Raw genomic sequence first — 23,867 nt, 5'->3', positions numbered from 1 at the left:
TTTTAATCCTGATTCAACCTCGGAGCTGGTCTAGTAAATCATTCTTCCCTGGAGATTAATACAGGGCTGCAAAGGCATTGTCCTTGCAGTGTGTTTAAGCCAGGGAAGAGTGAGTTGTGTCTAGATGTGAGGATTCAGAGTCCAGAGCTGAATGGGGGAGGGGAGGGGATGCAATGCCACATTTTTTTTTTCCTGCCCCTCTACCCCTGTTACATGCCAGCACATGCCATAGCTGTTCGTAGTCCTTTTTGCTTCAGAAGGTGGGCTTGCCCTGGTTGGCTCCTTCAAGTGCTTTGCTATGGCCAGAGACTGGGGACAGGGAAGTGAGAGGGGAGCCACGGGGGTGCGGTGCTGAGCAGCCGCGATGGGTCCAGCCTGTTGGTGATGTGTAGAGTCTACTGCCACTCTGGGCATGGGTAACCCGCAGCCCCAGCAGTCGCACTATCTCACAGGTACAAGAAATCCGGATCCGGGATCCTCTGCAGCACCCAGCTCGTGGAAGCGCACAGGCCGGCTCCCGCGCGCCGCCGAGTTTCGGGCTGGGGGCTGAAACCTGCAGATCACTGCGGCTGGCAGCAGGGGACAGATTCTTCCCAGCCAGGTTCTCTCTAACCCAGCGGAGACCGGAGATGTTCGCGGAGCCAGGAGGCTGTCTGCGGAGCATTGGTGCAGCCTTGCCTGCTGCCCGGGAGGTTTGGCTGCCGCAGTCCTCCCCATTCACTGGGCTGTAAATCGAAGCTGTCTACGCGGGCCAGGCGCTCGATCCCAGTGTGGCCCCGGGGCTTCGTCCCGCCCAGGTCTCTGGGCACCTGATTTCCCAGTGGTCAATTAGGTGGCTCAGCCTGCAGCATTGAAGCAGTGGAGGGGCCAATGCCCCTGCTTTGATGGAGCGCGCCGTGCGCAGAGACCTCCCCAGTCGACTTCCTCATCAGAAGGCAGCATCCATTCATAATTCTCTCCCTGCCTGTGGACCGAGTTAGACTGGAATTGGGCATGGATTTCTGCGATCTCTCTTCTTGCATCTGAAGGAGAAACTAAGATAAAAGAAAAAGAAAAAGAAAAAAGGAAGGGGGAATGCGGTCGTAACGCACCAAGGTGCTGGAAAGACCCCCCTCCCGCCCCCGAGAGGCCTCTCCTTTGCGGGGGAGAGGGAGACGAGGCAGATCCCCAGCCCAGCGCCCCAGCCAGCTGCTGTTTCGCTGCGGAGCCGGCACGCATGCCTACCTCACCTGACGGCCGCATTCCCGGGGAACCGGCACGGGGCCCGGCGGCGCGCCCAGGGCGCACGGCCGGTAGGATTTCTGCACCTGGTGAAAGATGCGCGGGCGGCTTGCCCAGGGCCGAGCCCGAGCCTGAGCGGACGCCGGGGGAGGCTAGCCTTGGCACGGCACCCCACCGCAACCCCCCGGGATGCTCCATGACTCGCAGCCCAGGCCATGCTGGTGTGTGAGAGAGGGGACCAGCTTGGGGAGGTGGTGGTGGTGGAGGGAAGGGGTTTGGGCAATTGACATGATTTTAAACTAATTTTTCGCACCTCTGGGTTGTGGGTGAACTTGGGGGTGGAGGAGGCATGGACGGCAGCCCAGCCGCGCGCTAGCTGGAGAGGAAATCCTCGCAGCTGGCTGAGGTCTGAGAGAGCCTGGTCCCCTTGGAAGAGAGCTGAATGAGGATGAGCGGGCGATCAAGGTGGACCATACATAGCTTGGAGGGACAAATTGAATCGTGTTGGTTTTCGAAGGACATTTATTTTTATTTTTTAAAAAGCATATTGCAGCTGCAGCTTTGAAGTTTGCCGCCGCCTCCCCACCCCCTACCCCCATCTCGGGTTTTGGGGCGGGGCGCCACTTTCCCAAGCTGCTGTCCAGACCCTTAGCAGCTGGGTGGAGGGGTCTGCAAAGGCTGCAGAATCTGGTGTTGGGCTGCTTGAAGGGGACATGGGGACTCGAGGGAACTGTGCTTGGAAGAGCGCCCCAGGCTTGGCCTTGGGGGAGGGTGCTCTAACCGCTGAGAGAAGTAGGGGATCCCGCTTGGGGGTCTCTCCTGTTTTTCTGCTTTGCTACTTAATGTTGGGTGACATTTTGCCTGTGCAGGGGTTTCACTGTCATGGAGCTGTGACGCTTGAAGGCAGAGGAACTGTTAGAATGGGTTGGAGGAAACAACCAGAGACATGGAGCTTTTCAGTTTGTGGCAGTGTTAACCATTCGATTCTGCTCCCTTGGCATACTTGTCCCAGGAGGTCACTATCCATGACCATAAGTATGGCTGCCTGGCTGATTAGCCTTGCCGGCTGGTGAGCCAAAGCTGGACCAAGCCAGAAATGCATTTGCAATAAAAGAGCAAAGCCCCACTGGCCTCCCTCAGGGGAAGACTAGGCAGACCTGGCCATTGTGGAATAGTGTTCTGTCATAGCATGATATGCTCTTGAGTTTGGAAGCTCTTGTTTTATGGGTTTTCTATTTTGCAGTTGTGTGCCCCTCGGTCACCAGTTTGTTTTTCACAGCTGCATGTGAGCAAGGCAAAGATAACAGCATCTAAAAATAGCCCTGCGGCTGGAGATGGAGCTTGCTTTGACCCCATCATTCCAGGGCTGGGGTCTCCCTTCCCAGTTGCCTGGTGGGATCCAAACTTGTACTGCCAGACAACCTGAGAGTGAAGCCATGCAAGCTTCAGGCTGAGCTTCAGGCTGGGAGACTGGAGTGCTGGTCTGTGTGAAAGGGCAGCAGCTCTGCCGAGCCTCATCCCTTCCTTTGGGAGACCCAGAGCAACTGGGCTGCAGGATTGGAGGATGGGAATCTGGAAAGAGATCCCTTCCCTGCCCCCATTCTTGGACATTTGGGCTTTATATTCCCTCTGAGTTGCACCCAGCATTATACATGGGGCTTCCTACTCTGTGTTTCAGGAGCCAGCAGGCCACTCCCCCCACCTTAAAGGGCTGTTAATAAAGGAGACCAACGGGTTCAGGTAGCACTTAAATCATGCCAGCTTCATAGTGTAGCCAGGGTACCTACCACTCCTTTCTTTCTTGGTGTGCTAGAGGTTCTCAGCCTACCTGAAGGGCTCTGCCTTCAGCTAATGGGGCAGGGGGCACATGGAATAGATGCAGAAAGGAACTGAAGAATTTTCAGTCATGGTGGCAGGTAACAGGAAGCCCAGGTCCTCTTCTAGGAATCCTAGATCTTCTGACCCTGTTGGGCCTCCCCCACTATTTATTTCCAAAAACCTCCATTTCTTCCATGTTCAGTTTTCTTTGGTGCAATGGTTAGCACATTCCAGTTCTACACAATATGGATTCTGTATTCCTAATTTGAATGAATAATGGTGATTATTTTTGCAAGAATTTTCTGGTAATTGCTGAAAAATGTAAGTGGCTATTTATGTACAGCAAAAGAAACAAAGTATAAAGCAAAGGTGTGAATATTCAGCACTGACTCTGGATTGGAGCCAGAACCTCTCAGGCAATTTCTCTCTTTTCTTTCAAAGTGAATGTTGATTTTTGAAACTTTACCTTAATTTTCTGTAGGTCACAACTGTAACCCTTGGGAAATATTAAAATATCGATCATGATCTAGAGGATGAGACCAGACAACAGAACACCTGAGAAATCCATCCTCCTTCTAGTCTTCTCATAGAATATTGCCAATAACAACTCAACTGGTTCCTCTTAAACATTGCTCTCATGTTTAACTCCCCAAAGAAACATTGGACAAATGACAATTCAATGAAGCCCAGTGGCCCAGTGTGGGAGCAGCCTCCTTTGATCAGCTTAGAAGAGTAGAGGCTAAGACTTAGAAGCTTAGGAGACTTCCACTTCGAATTCAGATTTCCCAAGTCCAAAGCATTGGTTTGGCTTAACCTGTAACAAATAAGATGTCAATGATCCCTTGGTCTTAGGCTGAATGTCAGTTTCCTCTTGAAATTAGAACCTGAATTAGCAGTTAACTAGGGGCCCAAAAAGAGCATATCATTCAAGGAAGGCACCATATAAACCCTAAACCCCAAACAGATAACACAACATTCTTATACAAAGACTAATCACCTTTGGGGTTTGCTGTGATAAGTAGCCCAATCATATTCCCTCTTGTGCCTTTCCCATTCTCTGGAGACTCGGAGTCCATGCTGGGTCCTCTGCTCATGTCAGCAAGAGAAGAAAATGAGATTGCAGAAGATTGCACTGGAAGGAGCACTTGTCATTCACGTCCATGGCCAGAACCCAATCACATGGCCACATCTAACTGCTAGGGGCCTAGGAGGTATAGACTGGGCATTCTATGCATAGTTAATATATGCACTTGCATAAGGAATTCCCTTTCCCCCACCACCTCTGCTTTGGTGTTTTTAGTTTGACCAAATTCAGTTCAGATCTCCATCTTAAAATAGATGACAATTCTACATCACCCCTTCCATGTCAAAGAGATTTGGAAAGGTGTAGAAACAAAAGGCTCTCAAATGGACTATATGGTTCAGCCTCTGTAGGCAAAGTTCCAGTCGTTAGTCCCATCTTCTAGATAACTTTTCCAGCACTGTGTAGTGAGTTTAAAACAGGACTGCAGAAGGAGCTTAGATCCACATTTCTTGGCTCACACTCTTTCCACCATGCCATTCTGACCCTGCCCTCTTAAGAGAGCAATTATATAGGATATAGTTTCTGAAAGCTGGCATCCTTTCCTAGTGTGTAGTCACTAAAAGAGCTATTTATATGATTTAAAATCCACGTACATTTCTTCCCAATTCCTACAGTACAGTCATTTACAGTCAGGCAAAGAATAACCAGACATTTATCTATGCTCTCTACATATATTAGTTCATTCAGTCCTCATAATAATCTTAGGAAGTAGGAAGTGTTATGACCCCCATTTACAGGTGAGGAAATGGAGGCGTGAAAGACTGGGTGACTTCCCAGAGTTGTTTTGGTTAATAGTGACAGATGGAAAGTCTGATTCTGAGCCACACAGCTCTGGTTTCTTTTACTATGTGTCCTCTCTGATTTGGTGGATTTCTTGTCCAGTCCTTTCTAGGGTATATAATTGGCATAGACCATGATACCCAACTTTAATATTCTTAGTCTCATCTTTTAGTGAGTGACGTTGAAAGTGGTAGCAGGAAGTTACTACAAATTTTCTGAACTGGGGTTCTGAGCTCCAAGCCTATGAAATTAACACAAGGTATTGAACTTACAGAAGCCCAACCTAATGAGACCCATCTGCCTGCCTGCCTCACTTCCTTCCTTCCTTCCTTCCTTCCTTCCTTCCTTCCTTCCTTTTCTCCTTCCCCTCCCTCCTTCTCCTTTCTCTCCTTCCTCCCTCCCTGTCTTCCTCCCTTCCTTTCCTTTCCACAGTTTTGATCTAGTCATTATTGTGTATGTAGTGACTATTGCTAGAGAACCCAAAGCGTGTTTATTTGTGAGAAGTGACCATTTAATGAGAAAAGACTGCTGTGATGTTGAAGGGTGGTGAGTGGACATGGTAGGGTGGGTACTTGACCTTGAGATTGCTACTATTTGCTACTATTCTTTTTACTGTTGCATGGGAAACCACCCCAAGCTTTATTGGCTTGAGCAATAGCTACTTATCTGTTGGTGTTGAATTCTGCATTCTGGGATGAACTTAGCTAGCCATTCTGGCTAGGCATTCAAGTGACAGGTCAGGTGGCATGTCACCTGAGGGCTCGATTCCCCATGAGATGTCCAGATGACTATGCTTCTGTCCCCCTTTCTATGCAGTTTCAGGGATTCTCACTCCCCACCTGATTCTCCTGCAGGGTAACTGGATGACAACCTGAATGCTCAGGCTCCCCAAGAATATAGAGACTGCTAGGCCTTCTGATTGAGCACATGGCTAGTTTTGCTAATGGAAAGAAGCAAGTCCCAGATTCAGGAGTAGGAACTAATTGAGGTCATAAATACCAGGGACATGGAAACAGATTGCCACAGAGGTGAACCTCTGGGTTTATAAATTGAAGGTTTCCCAAAGGTCTCAGGAAGAGTTTACTGTATATTGCGAAATATGTAAAATAAAATCCATTCATTCTACTCAATGAAGCAAGACTATTATACATGCTTGGTTCTTTCTCCATCCTCAAACTAATTAACCATTTATACCCCAAAAGAGCACAGAAGCCTGAAGAACAGAACTGAAGTGACGCCTACTCTCTTGCATCCTTTCATGTAGTATCTCAAAGATATCCATTTTAAAAGACACAGCAGGGACCTAGAGAGAAGGTTTGCAGGTTAAGAGCACTTGCTGCTCTTGTAGAGGACCTGGGTTCAGTTGCTAGCACCTGTATAGATAGAGACACATCATCTACTGTAACTCCAGTTCCAAGTGATCCAATGCCATCTCCTGGCTTTGCAGGTATCTGCCCATATGGAGTGCACATGTATGCAGTCAGGAACACACATATAGGCATGAAATATATAATTTTTATTATCCAATTTTTTTCATACAGTGTATTTTGATCATATTATTTTCTCTCCCTCTTTCCAGATCCCCCCACTCCAAATCCACCCTACTTCTTGTTCTTTTACTCTCTCTCAAAAACAAAAAACAATAAATCAAAAATGAAATTCAAAACAAACCCCAACAAGTACAAAGAAAAATACAAAAAATCATAGAGTCTGTTTTGTGTTAGGTAAATACTCCTGGGCATGGTCCCTGCCCTAGAGTATTGTTGATATATGCAGTGACCCTCCGGTGAAGAAAACTTACTTTCCTTTTCCTGGAAGATATTGATTGCAAATAATTTCTTGGTTACGGGTGGGATTTTCTGTACAATTTACTTTCTTTATCCTGGGATATTTTTGTCTGATTTGAACTTGTGCAGGTTTCGAGTTCACATATTTATCAGCCATATTATGTCTGGAAGACACCATGTCCTTGGAGTAGTCCACTACAGTTGGCTTTCACAGTTTTTCACCTCCTCTTCCACATAGATTCCTGAGCCTTGGCAGGAGGTGTTTAAAGAAGATATCCCACTTAAAGATGCGTACTCCAAAGTTGCTCACTCTGTACTTTGTCCAGTTGTGGGTCTCTCTGTTAATTCCTGTATATGACAAGAAGAAATGTCTATGATGAATGTTGAGCACTGCACTGATCTATGGAGATAGCCAAATGGCATCATTTTATTGCTATGTTCTTTTAGCAGAATAGTAGTTGTAGGCTTTTCCCTAATCCCATGATATAGCTCAGGTTTTGGGCCACTTTAGCATTGAGAGAGATAACAGTGCCAACTCTCCAGAATATTATAGTTTTAGAAAGTTGGGACTGCACCAACTGAATGAGAAGGTAGGAGGACTATTTCTGATCCCCTAGAGCAAGTCTTACATTGTGAGGGAACTTAGCATGCACATTGGAATCCCTTGCCTCAGGGGATAGAGCTGCTTTTATGGTTCAATTCATGTGTGGTCCAGCTCAGATTATGTCCCCCAGATTCCAGACTTACTGTGGTAAAAGAACGTGCAAGGGCTACTTTGACACACTATTCTATTTCCCTCTCTTCAACAAGATTCAAGTACCTATACCCAAGTCACTCATTCACCAGACATGAGTGCAGGTAGCTAATGGGTCACCGCTGAGTCCTTCTCTAAAAATTTCCTCCACTGAAGAAAGTCACCCCTCCCAAGATCATGCCCTTTCCCAGATGTTGACTGGTCAGTACAAGTCTTTTATAAAGGCAGGGTTGTTTTGTCTCAGTTTAGGAAAACTGCAGAGCCATCTCACTTCCAAACACTTCAATGCTTTCTGGCACATTAGTCCAAGCTTTTGTTATGACTTCTTTTTGTGTCCAGTCCTGTTTCATTCAGTTTCTTTACAGTTGTTGACCCAGAGAGCATTTCCTAACAAGATTCTTCCACACTAATGTGTATATAAAGGTCTATTTCCAGGGAACTTGACTCATGAGAGTTTGGAAGCTAAGCTACTTCCTGGTCAAGATTGGGTCACTTGGGCATGTATAGAAAGCAAAGCACATGGGTTAGGCCTACATCAAATGCCTCCATGTAGCAAGAGATGACTGGTACTTGGGCAACGTCATGAAGGTCATGAGGAGATGAGCAAAGGTTAAGTGTGGTACCTCAAATATTTTCCTCCTGATTACTGTGTGCCACACAACTTCCCTCAATGTTGTGTTGGTGGTGGTGGTAGTGGTGGTATGTGTGTGTGTGTGTGTGTGTGTGTGTGTGTGTGTGTGTGTGTGTGTGCTTCAGGAATGGATGATTCATGACATTGATTATATGGTTAACAATTGTGCCTAAGCACTCTTCCACCTGATTATTTCTTCCTTTGGGCATGGCACTGGCAATCAAAATTTATCTTTCAAATTAAGGCTATAATTATATTTTGATAAAGATCTACCAATTCAATGAGAATGAAATTTTGAGGGTTGCCAGGATACAGATGACTCTGGGTTATAGAGAAGGGTTTGCATGCAGAATACTAATAGGTGGTTCAGCAGTCTTATCTAGACCTTTCCAATAGCATCTGATAATGCAGGCCCATCAAGTACTGTTTTTCTGCTATTATTCTAGGAGTATAAAAATGATGAAAGATATGAACAGGCGTTTATGAATGAAAAGGTGATTCATCAGATGTTTCTTAGTCTGTCTCATTGAAGTTAAGAAATCCAGTAATAATTACGTGGCATTAGCTCAACAATTTAGGAGACAAAAGCGTGCTCTTACTTTCCTGCCTCTTTTTTTATTGTAAATAAAACAGATGATTTTGGGTTATTGATTTTTCACTGGGAAAAGGACCCATGTTTGTAATGGGGTTGACTCCAAGATGACTAGAAATAGTGGGCATTTTCTGATGTTATGTAATATTTTCTTTTCCATTTTATCGTCTGATTATTATTCAACAAGTAATCTGTTTGATAATCAATCAGCAAATAATAGGGTCCTCAAGTTCTACCCGAGGGATCAAGAAAGTTTAAAATGGATGACAATGTGTGAAAATAATAAACGACAATGCAGAGTTGTATTTCTCAGCATAATGTTATTAAGGGAGAAGAAATGTGATTTGAATAATGCACAAGTTTTATGCTGAATGATATTTGATATACACATCTGCACACTCCCCAAACAAGTCATAGTACATTTTTATGTTTCTGAGTCTGAAAAACTCCTTTTCATGTGCCATGTGCTTACTAGACAGTCATACATCTTGTCTTGTGAGGTATATAGTTAAGGCTTTTTCTCATAGTTCATTGTTTTTCTCTTTTATTGGTGTTACTAATTGCAGTAGTTCTTTGTATATGTTAAATAATAGTATGCTAATATTATTAATTACAAGCACTCCTAGTATTTTGTGCCATACTTAATTTTTTTTAATGATTCCAATCTCTCTACTCCACATGCTGGGGATTAAGCCCAGACTTTTTTAAAATTGAAAGTAGTTTTTTTTTTCTACAATATATTCTGATTATGGCTTTCCTCCCCCAACTCCTCCCAGATCCTTCCTTCTTCCCTACCCACCCAAATCCACACTTTCTCCCTCATTAGAATACAGACATCTAAAAATCTAAAAAAAAAATAAGATATAATATAAACAAACAAACCAGAATAGGACAAAACAAACGAACTGTAGAAAAAGAGCCAAAGAAAAAGCACAATGAACACCTATAGACTCGGACACACACATATTGGCACACAGAGAAAGGAATCACACAAAAGCATACAGCTGGAAGCCATATTATATAAGCAAAGTACCTGTAAGGGTTTTTTTTTTTTTTTTTTAAAGACATGATTAGCAAATGTTCTACTACTGTGCTACACCCTGAACCCTGATAATCTCTTAATGAGCAGAAAAATTTAATCCGACAAAATCCAGTTCATCAGTGTTTTATTTTATAGTTAGATCTTATCAGCAAAATCTGCTTTCTTTAAGTTCACCAAGATTTTTACGGGAATTTTCTTCTAGAAATTTTGTGGTTCTTTTATTGGAACTTAGGCCTCGTGTCCTCTAATTCTTATATGTGGAGAGAGTGTGTGGGAGGCTACATTTTATTTTTCCTTATTTCTCTGCTTAGTTGTTCTAAACCCACTTGCTTAAAAAATGTCCCCCTTCATTAAATTGACTTATTGCCTTTTTCCAAAACTCACCTTTCTGTTTGATTCTGCATATGGACTCTCTATTGATATGTGTCTACCCCTTGCCAAAACCAGATTGTCTTAACTCGTGAATATTTATAGTAAATCGTGATATCAAGTAGTATAGATTCTCCAAAGTCATTGTGTTGAAAATTTCTTAGATATTCCATAATCTATGCATTTTCATATACCTTTAGTACACACACACACACACACACACACACACACACACACGGCCCCTGGTAGGTCAACTGTGTTGCAGCACAGACTTCATACCTTCACACCTTCACACTCAAAAATATTTGGCCAATGTAAGTTGGACTTGAAGTTTTTTTTTCTTTCTTTTTTTTAGAGAACACAAAGTTGGGTGTATACAGACATGGGGGGATATGGGAGTAGCTGAGGAATAGTGATATGAAATTCTCAAATAATGAATAAAGATATATATATATATATATATATATATATATATATATATCTCCCATGCTGGGATTTTTGACTAGCATTGTTCTTGTTCTGAGTGACTCATATCCATCGAATTTTGGATAAATGAACATGTATAACAGTGTTATTTTTTTCAATACCTGAATATGTTCTTTCAATCACTAAATATGGTATGTTCTTCATTATATAGGTCTTTAATTTATCCTGTCAATGATGGTAGTTTTTAGTTTAGAAAATGTACAACCTTTTCTAAGCTTTTTCTCTATGTACTTGATTACTCTGATATTACGATAAATTATATCCTCCTTTATTTCATTCTCTATTTTTTCATTATACACACACAAAACACACACACACACACACGCACGCATGCACACTCACATCTATATCCTTTTGTGAGGATGGGGGGAGACCAGGTGTAGAACTTACTATGTAGAACATTTTGGTTTTGAATTTGCAGTGATTTCCCTGCCTTTGCTTCCCAACAGCTGTGATTATAGGTATACATCACCACTACAGCAAGCTATTTAATTTTTATGTATTGATCTTAAATCCCATACACAGTGATACTTTTCTGAATTCACTGTTGAACAGTAGCAGTGTTTTGCAAATTATGTAGGGATTTTTACCTATTTACAGTGTCTGAATAATAATGATCTCTTTCTCTATCCTAGCTTCATGTCTTCTTACACTGATGAGATTAGGAAAAAAGCACTCAGAATTTTATCATCAAGTATGATATTAGCTGTAGTCATTTTGGAGATGACCATCATTGGGTTTTGATATTAGAGTTACTGAGGCTTTGTACATTTTGTTGGGAAGCATTTATTCCTCCTCTAGTCACTAAAAGAATTAATATTAGTTGATATTATTACTTCCTTAAATATTTAGTTACTGTCTCCTAGTGGTGAAACCAGCTGAACCTAAAATTTTCTTTATAGAAATAATTTTGATCATTAATTCATTTTCTTTTGAAAATATAGGACTATTTTCCATTTCTCCTGTGTCCCCTGTTAAGTTCTTACAGGATTCTTCATGGAAGTTATTGGATGTATTAATGCTACAGATTAGTACAAAGAACAATTATATCACTTGATGTGGAGCAATGCTAAGAAGAGACTTGGAAAAATAAGGAAGGGAGTCCTGAGAGAAAAAATTGCAAGTTGTTTCCCCTGCACAACTTTTTCTGGTGGAAATGATTTAGGGTGATTGAAAGATGACAGTAAAACTAATACATATCTTTTAGCAATGGTAAAGTATGCACAGGTAAGCACTGCCTGTAGGAAATCTGAGAAAGAATGGCACTAAGAAAGAATAGACCTTCAATTTTTGAGAATTTATTTCTCTGTAGGCAACATGGTCTTATGTACTGATATCTGGTTATCATTTTCTATGTTTTATATCCACCCTCTGATCTAGATGACCCCAACCTTTATTTATACTGAAGTTCAATGTTAAGCATAGGTAAGACAGTTAATAGTGCATGAATGAATGACAGCTGAAAAGTTGAGTAAGCAAATATATAAATGAATGAATGAATGAATGAATGAATGAGCAGGAAGAATGAAAAATGGTATCAGTTAAGATAGACAACACTAGAATAGATAGCATATATACAAATAAGAATTTTTAGCCAGGCAGTGGTGGCACACACCTTTAATTCCAGCACTTGGGAAGCAAAGACAGGTAGATCTTTGTGAGTTTGAGGACAGCCTAGTCTACAGATCGAGTTCTAGGACAGGCTCCAAAGCTACACAGATAAACCCTGTCTAAAAGCAAAAACAAAAACAAAACAAAAGAAGAATGTTTTAATATAATAAAAATTCTGTTTCTTCCTCATTCAAAACTTAGTGTAAGCCCGGAATGCTCAGCCCCTAAGTGTACTGAGAAAGAGAGGACCAAGGCTCATAGGAATTTTCGAATGGTCAAGCCCAGAAGTGGTGTACATCTCTGCTGTTCAAAGCCATTATCCAGCACACAGTTTTGGCCCCAGTTCATGCCAGAAAACAAACCAACCCATGGCCATTTAGTAAGAGCTAAGGACAATTAGAAAGGGGTAAACAGAGAACCAAAACTGATACTGCTCATTCTGGGAGACAACTGAGCCTTGGAGACATTAGTAGTCTTGCTGAGAACTGCGCCCTACCTTGCCTTCCACATCCATTACTGACCACTTTGCCTCTAAGAGCTTGATCTCTCTGGCCTGCCTTTCAGGCATTGCTATTTATCATTCCACCCCCCAAATCTCCCTCCCCGGGCTCAATTTTTGCTAATGAACTTTTAGAAGCTATCTTCTCCAGAAGAAACTGAGAGCAGAACAGAGTGCTAATAGACTCTGCCAGCAGTTCCCTGCTAGCTCCATCCAGAAGCACAAATGAAGAGAGGCACAATGTGGGTCAGGGCAGGGAGTTTTGATGATGAACCTCCCAGGAGTCAGCAAAGCAGCCCTGCTCTGGGAGGCATCTGCACTAAGCTCATGGCAGCTGCTGAAAGACAGCTCCACAGTCCCTGTGATCTAGAGTCTCCTGTTCAGGATCAAAGTGGCTGCCTCTGCAGGGCCCACAACTGCACAGTGAGGGCTCAGTGGCCTCAGAAAATGCTTCTGGGCATCTCATGTGTAGCCCAGGGTGTCAAAGCAAGCAAAGCAGCCAGGATATAGGTACATTGTGGCTTTCAGAACAAGGTAAGGATTAGAGATAATGAAGGCCAAGCTCATGGGATAAAGCTGGAAACATAGTGGGTTCTCAGAGTTGTCAGTGGTGATGGCCATGGAACTGGATAAAGTAGTACCTCTTATCATTTCAAGTTTAGGGAGACATACAGAAAGCCTACTGCTTTTCCCTTGAAGGCTACCTCCCCAAGCAGGACCTTGGCTAGTCTCCTAGCTCCTTAGCATCTATCAATGGTTAGGTTGGGGATTTCTTGCCTTTTACCTTTAAATGCACAGTTAAGGCCAGGTGTGGTGGCACACACCTGCAACCCTTGTGAGACTAAGGCAGGAGGATGGAGTTTAGTGTTCTCCCAAACCGTACACATTCAAGGCTGGTGTGGGAAGCTTAGTAAAACTTTTTACCAACACTTCCCCAAAGAAACAAAAAGCCAAACCATCCTAAAGGTACAGTCAGAGTGAAATTAAGAATCTTCATAAAATGGCAGAGTTTTTCAGAAAATTTGCCACAGGAGAAAAGAGAAGTGGACAAGCTAAAGGAAGCTGTAAGAAAAAAAATTAAGGGAAATATTAGCACTATGAAGTGAGGGAGGAATGCTTTCTTAATGCTTCTCCTAACCCTATTCCTGAAGTATAGTTTTGCTGCTCTTCAAATACCCAAGCTTGATTCTACTTAGAGGCTCTTGCCTGTTGGCTCTCTTGGGTTAGAATTCTCTTAACCTCATTTTCACCCAGCTCACCCCTTTAATAGGTCAGACACATGCTCAAATGTTACCTTACCATAGGACTCAGAAGTAGATCCCCAAGAAAATTATTCACATTCCAGTAGTTTCTTTGAGAGGTAAACTTAGGAAAGACAAGTAAGTGATAGGGCAAGTAAAGGCAGAAGGAAAAGGGATCTGACAGAGGCATGTTATCCAGCAGTCATCAAGTAGGCAGCTGGCACTCAGGCCTACTAAGGATCTCCGGGGACCAGGCAGCATGTGCTTAAGAATTAGCCTAACTTGTGAGGACATTGACATCTGCTCAAGGAGTTCTTCCAAGGGGCTAGAGATGACTAACACATCTAGTTTGCCCAGCTTATAGGCTAAGAATTTTCCCATTGCCACGGGGCAGGGGGATCACTTTTAGGTAAAATATTTCAGGAAATCACAGTTGAAGTGAATACTGAGAGGATGCCAGCAAGACGCTGAGCATCTGCCACACTACCCTCTGCAAAACAGAAGGCCTGTCACCCTTGATCCTCTCACCCCACTCTCTGCTCCTTCATGGAACTTCTGCCATTTGACATAACATCTGTATATTTATTACCATCTGTCTCTTCTGCTATACTGAAATCTCCAGGGAGAGAGACCTCATATATCCTTCAGTGCCTTGGACAGAGTACTGAATGTTCAGTAATGATTACATAAATGAGTGAACTTAAGAGAAACATGGGCATTTGTTGACATCACTTTTATCCTGAGCATGTGTAACAGTAGGAGGAGAAGGAATAAATAAGTTGCAGGGACCAAGATAAGTGTAGCAAAATGAGAGGGCATGGCTGCTGCTTGAACATGAGTAGATAAAGAGAATAACAGGTCATTGCAGTTTCTTGGTCTAATTTTTCTGGGGACTCGGGGATTTCATTTTTGCTGTGGATATAATAGCTATTACTTTTGCTCCATATACCAAATGGAAACAGCAACAACACAGCGGGAGTGTCTTCACAGATTGGGAAATGTGATATATATCAAAAGCAAAGAGTGTAAGGCAAGAAATGTGAAAAGGACTGAGAAAGGAAGGAGAGAAAGACAGTGATGACTAAAGTACAGCAAGAAGCTTTAGAAAGGCCTCACATATTCCAAGAATTGAATATTCAACTGAAGTGTCAATTTCTGAGATGCTAGTTTGGGGGCTTAAGTAGATGCATCTGACCCAAAGCTTTACTTGTAAATCCCAAGAACCTGTTGATTCAGGCCCTGATCTATGTGCTTCAGTCTGGTTTGGACTTACCCCAAGAGGAAGGAAATTCCAGAAGTCCCTGAACAGGCAGCTTCTCTAGACTGCCTCAGTGGCTCCTCCTAGTTTCTACCCTTTCAGACAACCCCACCCCAAAGGAAACTGGCATTTCGAGTTGGACTTTAGCCTGTAGCCACTGTGCATAAAGACTTGGGAAGACACATTGGTAAGGGGACACTACAGTGAAGGGTTGGGGAAAATTGGACATACCTGTGTGCCACTTGTTGTGGGTGATTTGTTCTGAAAAGAACAGACCTTTCTCAGGATGGACAAAAGGTAAGTAAATGTTCTATGCACCAAATCTACTGGCTTAACAGTCTTTAAAAGAAAGATTTCAAAACCAGAAAAATGATTAAAATACATTCTTAAATGAAATTTCCAATTTATATTACGCCCCAGATGCCTTCTTGCCAGTATCCTTACCTCTTCATGTAAACATCCTTGCCCTGATATTTAAGTCCCTGAAAAATTGGCAGGAGAGGCCCTCTACTAATAGCCCATTTTAAGTGGGTCTGCCCATCTCTGTACAAGGTGAAATTTTCACTGGTAAAATTAAGAAAGAGCCAGTTAGAGGTGGTTTATAGTTTGTGTGAATGTTGAAATAATGGTTCTCATTTCTTAGTGGGATGACCACATTAGCTAGCTTTTTTTTCCAATTGCAAAAGATTTGAAATTCTATAAAAACACCTATTGTTTATATTGATATGTTGTTAGAACAAGCAATATGACCATAGAGGTATCCTAGATTGTTGTATGACCTCAAAACTATTCTCTGGGTTGATATTATTGACTCCTTTGATTTGGTTTGCAGGTTGGCACCCACAGTTACATTTATTTATTTACTCATCTATTTATTTACTATGTGAGTGCACATGCCAGTACATGTATGTGGCATTCAGAGGACAACTTCTGGTCTTTCCTTCCTTCATGTGAGTCCTGAGGATTCAACTCAGAGTCATCTACCTTGGCATCAAGCATCTTTGCTTGCTGAGCCATGTTACCTTTATTTTATTTTATTCCTTTATTTTTAACCTTTTATGTTTTTCATTTGTGTATTTACTAAGTGATATTTATCTCCCTACTAAGCAGAATTGTATTTGCTCCCTCTATTCTTCATATGACTCCTGGTCTGCCCACAGTGAAGTATCCCTAGTACTCTTACCAAGAGATTCTTCTTAAATTTCATATTAAGTCAGGTCAAGAATTGTTCATATTCAAATATGTTTTTGTTATCTGAAAATCAGAAATTTACCGTAGTTCAACCTAATGCCTTAGCATATAATGATCTCTGCCAGCATCTGTCCTCCTGTCTGATAATCCTAGCTATCCATCAGTCCTCTTCCCACACTACAATGGTTCTTCATTCCTGTACTCCTCCTGGAATTAGAAAGCATTTATCCTGAACCAGTGTGGAACTCGGTGTCTCTTCAGTATGAACACTTGATCCCACCTTGGATAATCATCTAATTTACCTAATCTGACTACTAGGCTATGAACTCCTTGAGAGCACTGCTGGTGTCCTTTTCTTCTCTCAGTACTTCTGTAGTCTTTGACAGTATCATAGGTAAAATGCTTGCTTTCTTAGCCCTGAGTGTGGTGGAGAGTAGAGTCAATTTTCTGCTGGAATTTATTTCTCTTTTCCCTCATCTTGACCAATCTCTATAGCAAATCAACCCAAGAAGAGAAACATAATAGAAATAGCTTGAACCTGAGAAGGAGCTATAGGGTATCACTTATTTATTTTGAAAGATTGCTGAGGTTTGGGGTCTTCATTTTCTTACTCAAGAGGTATAAAGTTGAAGCATATGAATTTGCCATATTCATCTATTTTAACCTACAGAAATCTCAGTTTCACATCATTCAAACCAGACTCTTAATATTTTGGCTCACACACAGTTACTCATGGCTGAAGTTGTCTGATCCCCATGTGTGATTCACTCATAGAGCCCATGGTAGTGCAGTTCTCATGGAGGCTCATTGTAGCTTCTGATGAGGCTGTGGCCTTTGGTAGATTCTGCAGTAGTTTATGGAGTTTACATTAGAAGCTCTGGATGCAAAAAAGGCTGGTTCATTTCCTCTTTCCCTACAGGTGCCAACATATGTGTTTGATCTCTGGGATAAATGCCAAGACCTCCAGGTTTGAGTTTTCAAATGTCCGGAGATCAAAAGCTCTCCTCACGACCACAGAGGCTTCTCTGTACTGTTTCTCAACAAAGCCTGCCCAGCTCCTTTGAGGGCCAGTATGCAGACGTCACAGCAGATGAGAAAGGAAGTGCAGGAGCTCTTGGTTTCCTAAATAGAGGAGATGAGTATGAAGGGCAAAAAGTTGGTAGGTCCTTCTCAAATGAATCATGAATTAAAAATTTAGGAACTTTCAATGGAGTTTTGGTTATTTATGAACCAGAAACACCTGGATAGGTAGCTGAGAGTCTCTCAGAGTTTTCTCTTTCTTGTACCTCCTCCCAAAATACACAAGACCCTAACATTATTATATGTAGTACCTTCAGACATTTCATGTGACTTTTAAGCATAGTATTTTTTACTCTATAGTACTGGTAGAAAACACCCTAAAGACAAAGGAGGATAGAAAAATGAGTTCAGTTCTCTTACTGCAGTCATTTATTTTGTAGCTTTTGAAGTAAGAAATTATGACATTGTCATTAGGAATCTAGATTTTCAGCATAAGAGAAAAAGAGATCAAGTATAAAATCAAGGAAGTTAAACTAAAAGCTACAATCTTACATTTCAATTGGAAGTGACAGTTTAAATTCCATTGACTTTCACCTTTTGAAACATGTGTGTTTTCCAATCCTACTTACTGAAGAAGCCTAGAATTGGTGGCAATACTATACTAGAGAATACCTGTGGTATACAAAAGGATTTTCCATCTTAGAGGAGCCAGGACTAATTTCAGGTCTGGGGCAACAAATGCATAAGATGAATCTGGGATACCTCTCTTGGTATCTCTGTAGACTTAGCAAGTTACAGACTGAGTCACAAAAGAACCCATCTTCTCTGACACACTGGGTTGAACATGGATGGGTTCAGTATTCCCTACTCACCAGGACATGAGATACCTTGTACAAATATCTAAATTTCTAGGATAGAAAGCTCCTTTGAAAAGACAACCATTTGGCTTAGATGCTCATGTAGTCATATGCATATATGTGATAAGGTCTATATACATATACATATCTTATCACAAAGGAAATTTGTTAAAAGAAGTATGGGAGGAAGCAAATATATTATTTTTTAATTATTAAAAGTATACATGAAGGAAACTACTTAGAAACATTCTGGTGTGGTAACAGTGGCCTTGGATGACATGATTTTTGAGTGTTTTTTCCCATGTTCTTTGAATGTTTTGAGCTTACCATGAAGTATCACTGCATTATTGCTATGAAGAAAAACCATAACCAAGGCAATTCTCTTTTTTGGGGGGGAGGGATTTCAAGTCAGGGTTTTTCTGTATGAATCCCTGGCTGTCCTGGAACTCACTCTGTAGAACAGCCTGGTCTTGAACTCACAGAGATCCACCTGCCTCTGCCTCCAGAATTCTGGGATTGAAGGCATGTACCATCACCATCCGGCAGCAATTCTTATAAAATAAAACATTTCATTAAAGGCTTGCTTATAGTTTTAGAGAGTTAATCTGTTATCATCATGGCAGGGAACATGACAGCAAGCATGGTATGGAGTAGTAGTTGAGAGCTACATCTGATCTGTAGGCAGAGAGGTGGGAGAGGGGGAGAGAGGCAGGCAGGCTGGGGAGAAGACAGAGAAAGAGAGAGTAGGTTTAGCATGGGCATTTGAAACCTCAAAGCCCACCTACAGTGATACACTCCCTTCAACAAGGCTGCACCTACTCTAACAAGACCATACCTCCTAATCTTTCTAATCCTTTCAAATAGTGACACTCACCAATGACTAAGCATTCAATGTATGAATCTATGGGTACCATTCTCATTCAAATCACCATAGGATATATTAGGTTGTCTACTGGAACTGGAGGGGGGTTAAATTTACATTTTATTGAGTTATTTTATAAGATAGAGAAATGTATAACTTTAGCTATTTCCTTACTTTAGAGTAGCTAAATAATAAATCCTTGAAACAAAAGGGAAGACGGAGTGGCAGAATGACTATATGACCACAACTATGATGATGACAAGGACCCTATGGTTGACAGCTCTATGACTTGGATCTGAAATGTCCCCTACAGGCTCCTGTTTTGAATGCTTGTTCCTTAGTATATTTTTGAAGGCTGTGGGACCTTTAGGAGATGGTGACTGACTAGAGGAAGTAGGACATTAGGGGCAGATCTTTCAAGGGCGTAACTTGGTCGCTAGTTCTAACATTGCTCCACTTCCTGGTCTATGATGATGTGATGAGTTTTGTCACACTCCTGCTGCTGTACCTTCCCTGTCATGTTGGACTTGAATCTCTCTGGAACTGTGAACAAGAAGAAACTTTTCCTCCCTTAAATCACTGTTGTCAGGTATTTTGGGCTCAGGGGCACAACAGTAAATAAAACAGAGCCTCTGTGTTCCTGCTCCCTGGTTCTTGGCCCAGAGGCTTTGCAATGTAGTTGTGGAATATAAGTGGCAGGGTATGAGCAAATGTCTAGACCCCTCAGGTTACTAACAGGTCAATTTTCCTCTTCAGAATCCTAGTTATCTCCGTATCTAAGCCAGTGCTATCTATTGAGAGTATAAAATATCTTTAGGCCCTTAGAATGTTAACTCAGTTGGCAAGATCAATCACATGCTCTGCTCAATTTACCCCACCTCTTCATTTTTTCTCTTTTCCCTTCTGGGAAGCTCTCTTCTCTACCCATTTCCCCTAACCTCTTACTGTAATGTAGTCTGTCCCTTCTCTTGATTCCTTCTTTGTGAATCCTTCTCTGTATCTAAATTTCATCCACTGTGATTTTGTAGATGAATCAAACTTGTAGTTGGTGCAAAACCCCATTTGAGCTATTTGTGTCTATCTATTTATTGCCAAACTCCATGGGGAGTCATTAACAAGCAACAGCAGCAGTCACACACATTTACACTAAACATTTACTTGGGACAGTGTGTGCCATTGCCAGGGATATGGAGACATGTGCTTCCAGAGGTAAGGTACATGAATGTGTCTCAGTAACTAAGGAAGTCTGTAAGGAGTACGAAAGAGTCAATAGTGAATGGCTAAGAAACAGAGTACAGCTTGGGGCATGAGGGTTATTTTTGGAAATGAGCCTTATAGGATGGATAAAGAGCAAGTGGTAAAAAGCATTCTGCATCCAAAAACAAATTAAGTCTGTCTGCTACCCTCCCTGGGTAGTCCTCTTCTGGGTTGTTTGATACGAAAACAGACTGCAGAAAGGGCAGAATACAAGAAAAGTGTTCAGATAGTTCACACCCTGTGCACCCACATGTAACCCAGATCTATGTCCTCAAGATGAGTTTGTAATTTTTTGTTGCTGTTCCAATGTTCTTTAGTAATGTCACCACCCTATGGTTGGCATTTATACTCTAAGCCTCAACATAGCTCGTGCACAGGGCTATCTCTTCCAGTCATGATATTCTCATAGAGCTCCTGGAAAAGGTACTTTTGAGTGTACCAAGGATCTGTAAGGCAACAGTGTACAAGTCTTGTTTCAGTAGCTGTTCATCACAAGCTTTGCAGCCTAGATTGAAATGCTTCAGAATCCTAAAATTAGAAGAGCTGATTACATAGAAAATAAGAGCAGTAGAGAGTTTTGTCTGAGGGACAACGAGATGAAAGTAATAGGTAGCAAATAATGACCAAAGTGGTGGACACAGAATCCAGCCAGGAAAGTCCATGAACCCAGGATGAGGATGCTTACACTCTATTATTAGCACCACCACCACCATCACCACTACCACCACCACCACCACCACCATCATCATCATCACCATTGCTTCTGCCAAAACTCAGGTCTGTGAGTTTGGATCATATCTTTGGCCTTAGGTTTCCTTATCAACATTTGAGAGTGACCTAAATCATAGTTTTTATAGTGTATTGACTGCTTCTCAGAGTAAGATGTGTTTTTAGATCACGACCAAGCAAATTCGTGTATGCATGCCCAGCAGAAACAACAAACAATAGCTCCACAGAACAATGTAGTACACTTGAGCATATTCTATTCTACTCTATTCTATTTCATTGTTTTCAAAAATGCTAGTCTTGACCTGCTGAATGGGTTTTGCAATCCACTAATGGGTCATGCCCCACAATTTGAAAAAAAAATGCAGAATACTGTAATTTCCGAGGTCCCTTCCAGAAGTAGAATACAATGATTCTGTTCCATGCTTACAGGAAGTTTCTGAAAACAATAGCTGATCTGTAATAGATGACAATGTGCTTACATTGGAGAGGAAGTGTATAGTGTAGAATAAGGCAGGAAAGTGACCTGAAGAACAAGTTATTTTGAACCACTCCTAAGGGGCATGGATTGTACTGTACCTCTGAGAATGACTCTTGAGAGGATCTTCAAGTTATCACACATAGTACTGCCCTATTTAACAGCCATCAGAGATTGGGATGTCAGACATACTGGTGAGGTCACAAGCTCCTTGGTATTGGACAGACTTCTGTTTCCAGCATGTGAGACCCTCACAGTATATCCTGTATTGGCCTTATCTTCATTTGTATTTTATCTACTAAGAATATAGAAGTTTGTGTATTTGTATGTATGTACAATGTGTAAGTGTGTGCATGCACACATCCTGTGTGTGAGTGTGGCCAATTTCATGCCATAGTGTGCATTTGGAGATCAGAGAATGTCTTAAGATGCTCTACTTCCAACTTGTTTTAAGTTCTCTTTGCCATTCTCTATTATGTATACCAGTCTTGAAGGAACACTGGCTTTACCAACCTATGCTACCAACTTTACATGGACTCTGTGAATCTGAACTCAGATTCTTAACACTCACATGGAAGTGGTTTTACACATGAGATATCTCAAGAAATGTAGACATCTCCCCACTTTCTTCTTTTAAGCTTAGACCTTAGACTCTTGGTCTTCTTTTTTCCATACTGTAGGAAAAGAAAGTAATCTTTGATTAATCAGTGATAGGCCAATGCAGTATCATTTCATTGAAGCCTCAGAACCACACTCTGAGTGCTCTGTGATCCCATTTTTTCTGGAGTATGGAACAAAAATCAAATCGTTCCACGGGGTTTCTCTTGCTGTGGTAATTAAGCCCCATCTTTTCATCACTGAGAGCCCAAATTCTCCCCACCAGGCCATGCTGCCATCACTATAATACAGAATCTTTCATGGTAGGTTTTGGTGGCTGGTAGAAAGCAAAGGTATCAGACAGAAACAAGACTGAACCCAGAAATGGACACTTTCCAATCATCATATATAAAGATAGGGATCAGGAATGCTAGGATTGTTCAATGACTTGCATAAGGCCATGTGGCTGCAGAGCTACAACCACGATGTAGAGCCCCGATGGTCTTTCCAAAGGGTATCTGACACCAAAACAAACAGCAATAGCAGTAATGAACAGTCTTCCTGTCGTGAAGGCTTATCTTGGTATAGAAATTGAGAAAAATTGTTCATTCTTTCAGTGTTCTGTTGTATAAAAGAGCTAGAACTTGTTAGGAAATCTCCACCCATCTTCCTGATGCTGAGAAGCCTACATTTGATAATCCATCCAAAGTTGGGAGCAGGTCTGAATTACTACGGATCTGGAGGGGGAAAAATCCCAATATGACAGTTTCAAGAAACCTCACTGTGGATTTGGGCTGGTTGGCAGGCATTTTGTTGTTCTTGCTGTTCCTCTGTGCTGCCCTCCTGTCTCCTCCAAGTTGCCAAGCAGAATGGGCAAAGGGCTGGTTGCCAAAGAAAGAACAGGTGGGAATGAATGGTATCCCTTGGTGAACTCCCTTCCCTGTCTTCCCAGCAGCCCAGAGGACTCTAGATGCAGCAGCTCCAGACTGACTACATTTCCATTTTGCTCACCAAGCTGTCGGCTGCTGTGGAACGGCTTGAGCATAACAGGGAAGTAGGAGCAATCCGTCTGTGTATCTGCAACACCAACTATTTCAGATGCTTTCTAATGGACAAATGTGTGATGCTTCTCACTGCTTTCTATCACAGGCTGCCAGAATGAATGGTCTGTGTGGACATGGGTTTCTGGCTGAGAAGTTATTATGCCATGGGGGTAGGGATGATCAGCAGAAAGACTGGAAGGAAGGTTAACAAAGGTATTTGTAGGTAAATGCTTGTAGACACTCTAAGAATGTGTTTTTAAATTTTTCTTTTCTCCTTTGAAGGGGCAAAAATTCCATTTCTGAGTAACTTGGCACATTTTGCTGTTTTTTTTTTTATCACACATAGCATTCAAACTTTAATTTTAACTGTCTGCTCCCCTCTCTCCTCTTCAATTTTGAGAGCCTGGGAGAAGGAAGAGTGAAGCTAGGATTGGCCCACTGTAGGGTAGAATGTTTTTCTAGGACAGGATGCTAAAGCCTGAACTTTAAGCCCCCATGATTGGGGGTGTTGGGAATTAGACCCTGGTCCTCTGGAGGAGAAGTCAGTGCTCCTAACTGCTGAGCCCTCTCTCCAGTCCTAAGAATAAGCATTTTATCCTTTGCTCGAAGGTTATACTTTTAAGGTAGCAAGAAGGTCATAAGGCCAGCCAGGAGAGCTGGAAT

General features: G+C 42.0%; 1 protein-coding gene across 2 annotated transcripts in view; it reads left to right on the top strand.

The window, feature by feature from the left end:
* Nucleotides 1–405: 405 nt before the first annotated feature.
* The window catches only part of Nhs (NHS actin remodeling regulator), a 72,108-nt gene continuing 48,646 nt past the window's right edge, over nt 406–23,867 (top strand). For both annotated transcript variants that reach the window (XM_051179044.1, XM_051179043.1), the window contains exon 1: nt 406–1,442. In XM_051179044.1, the coding sequence (XP_051035001.1) occupies nt 1,217–1,442 (226 nt within the window). In that variant the 5' untranslated portion in view covers nt 406–1,216. The remainder of the gene's footprint in view (nt 1,443–23,867) is intronic.

This window comes from Phodopus roborovskii, unplaced genomic scaffold (genome assembly GCF_943737965.1).
Source record: "Phodopus roborovskii unplaced genomic scaffold, PHOROB, whole genome shotgun sequence".
NCBI classification, from domain to species: Eukaryota; Metazoa; Chordata; class Mammalia; order Rodentia; family Cricetidae; genus Phodopus; species Phodopus roborovskii.
This window is presented reverse-complemented; position numbering and strand designations above follow the sequence as displayed.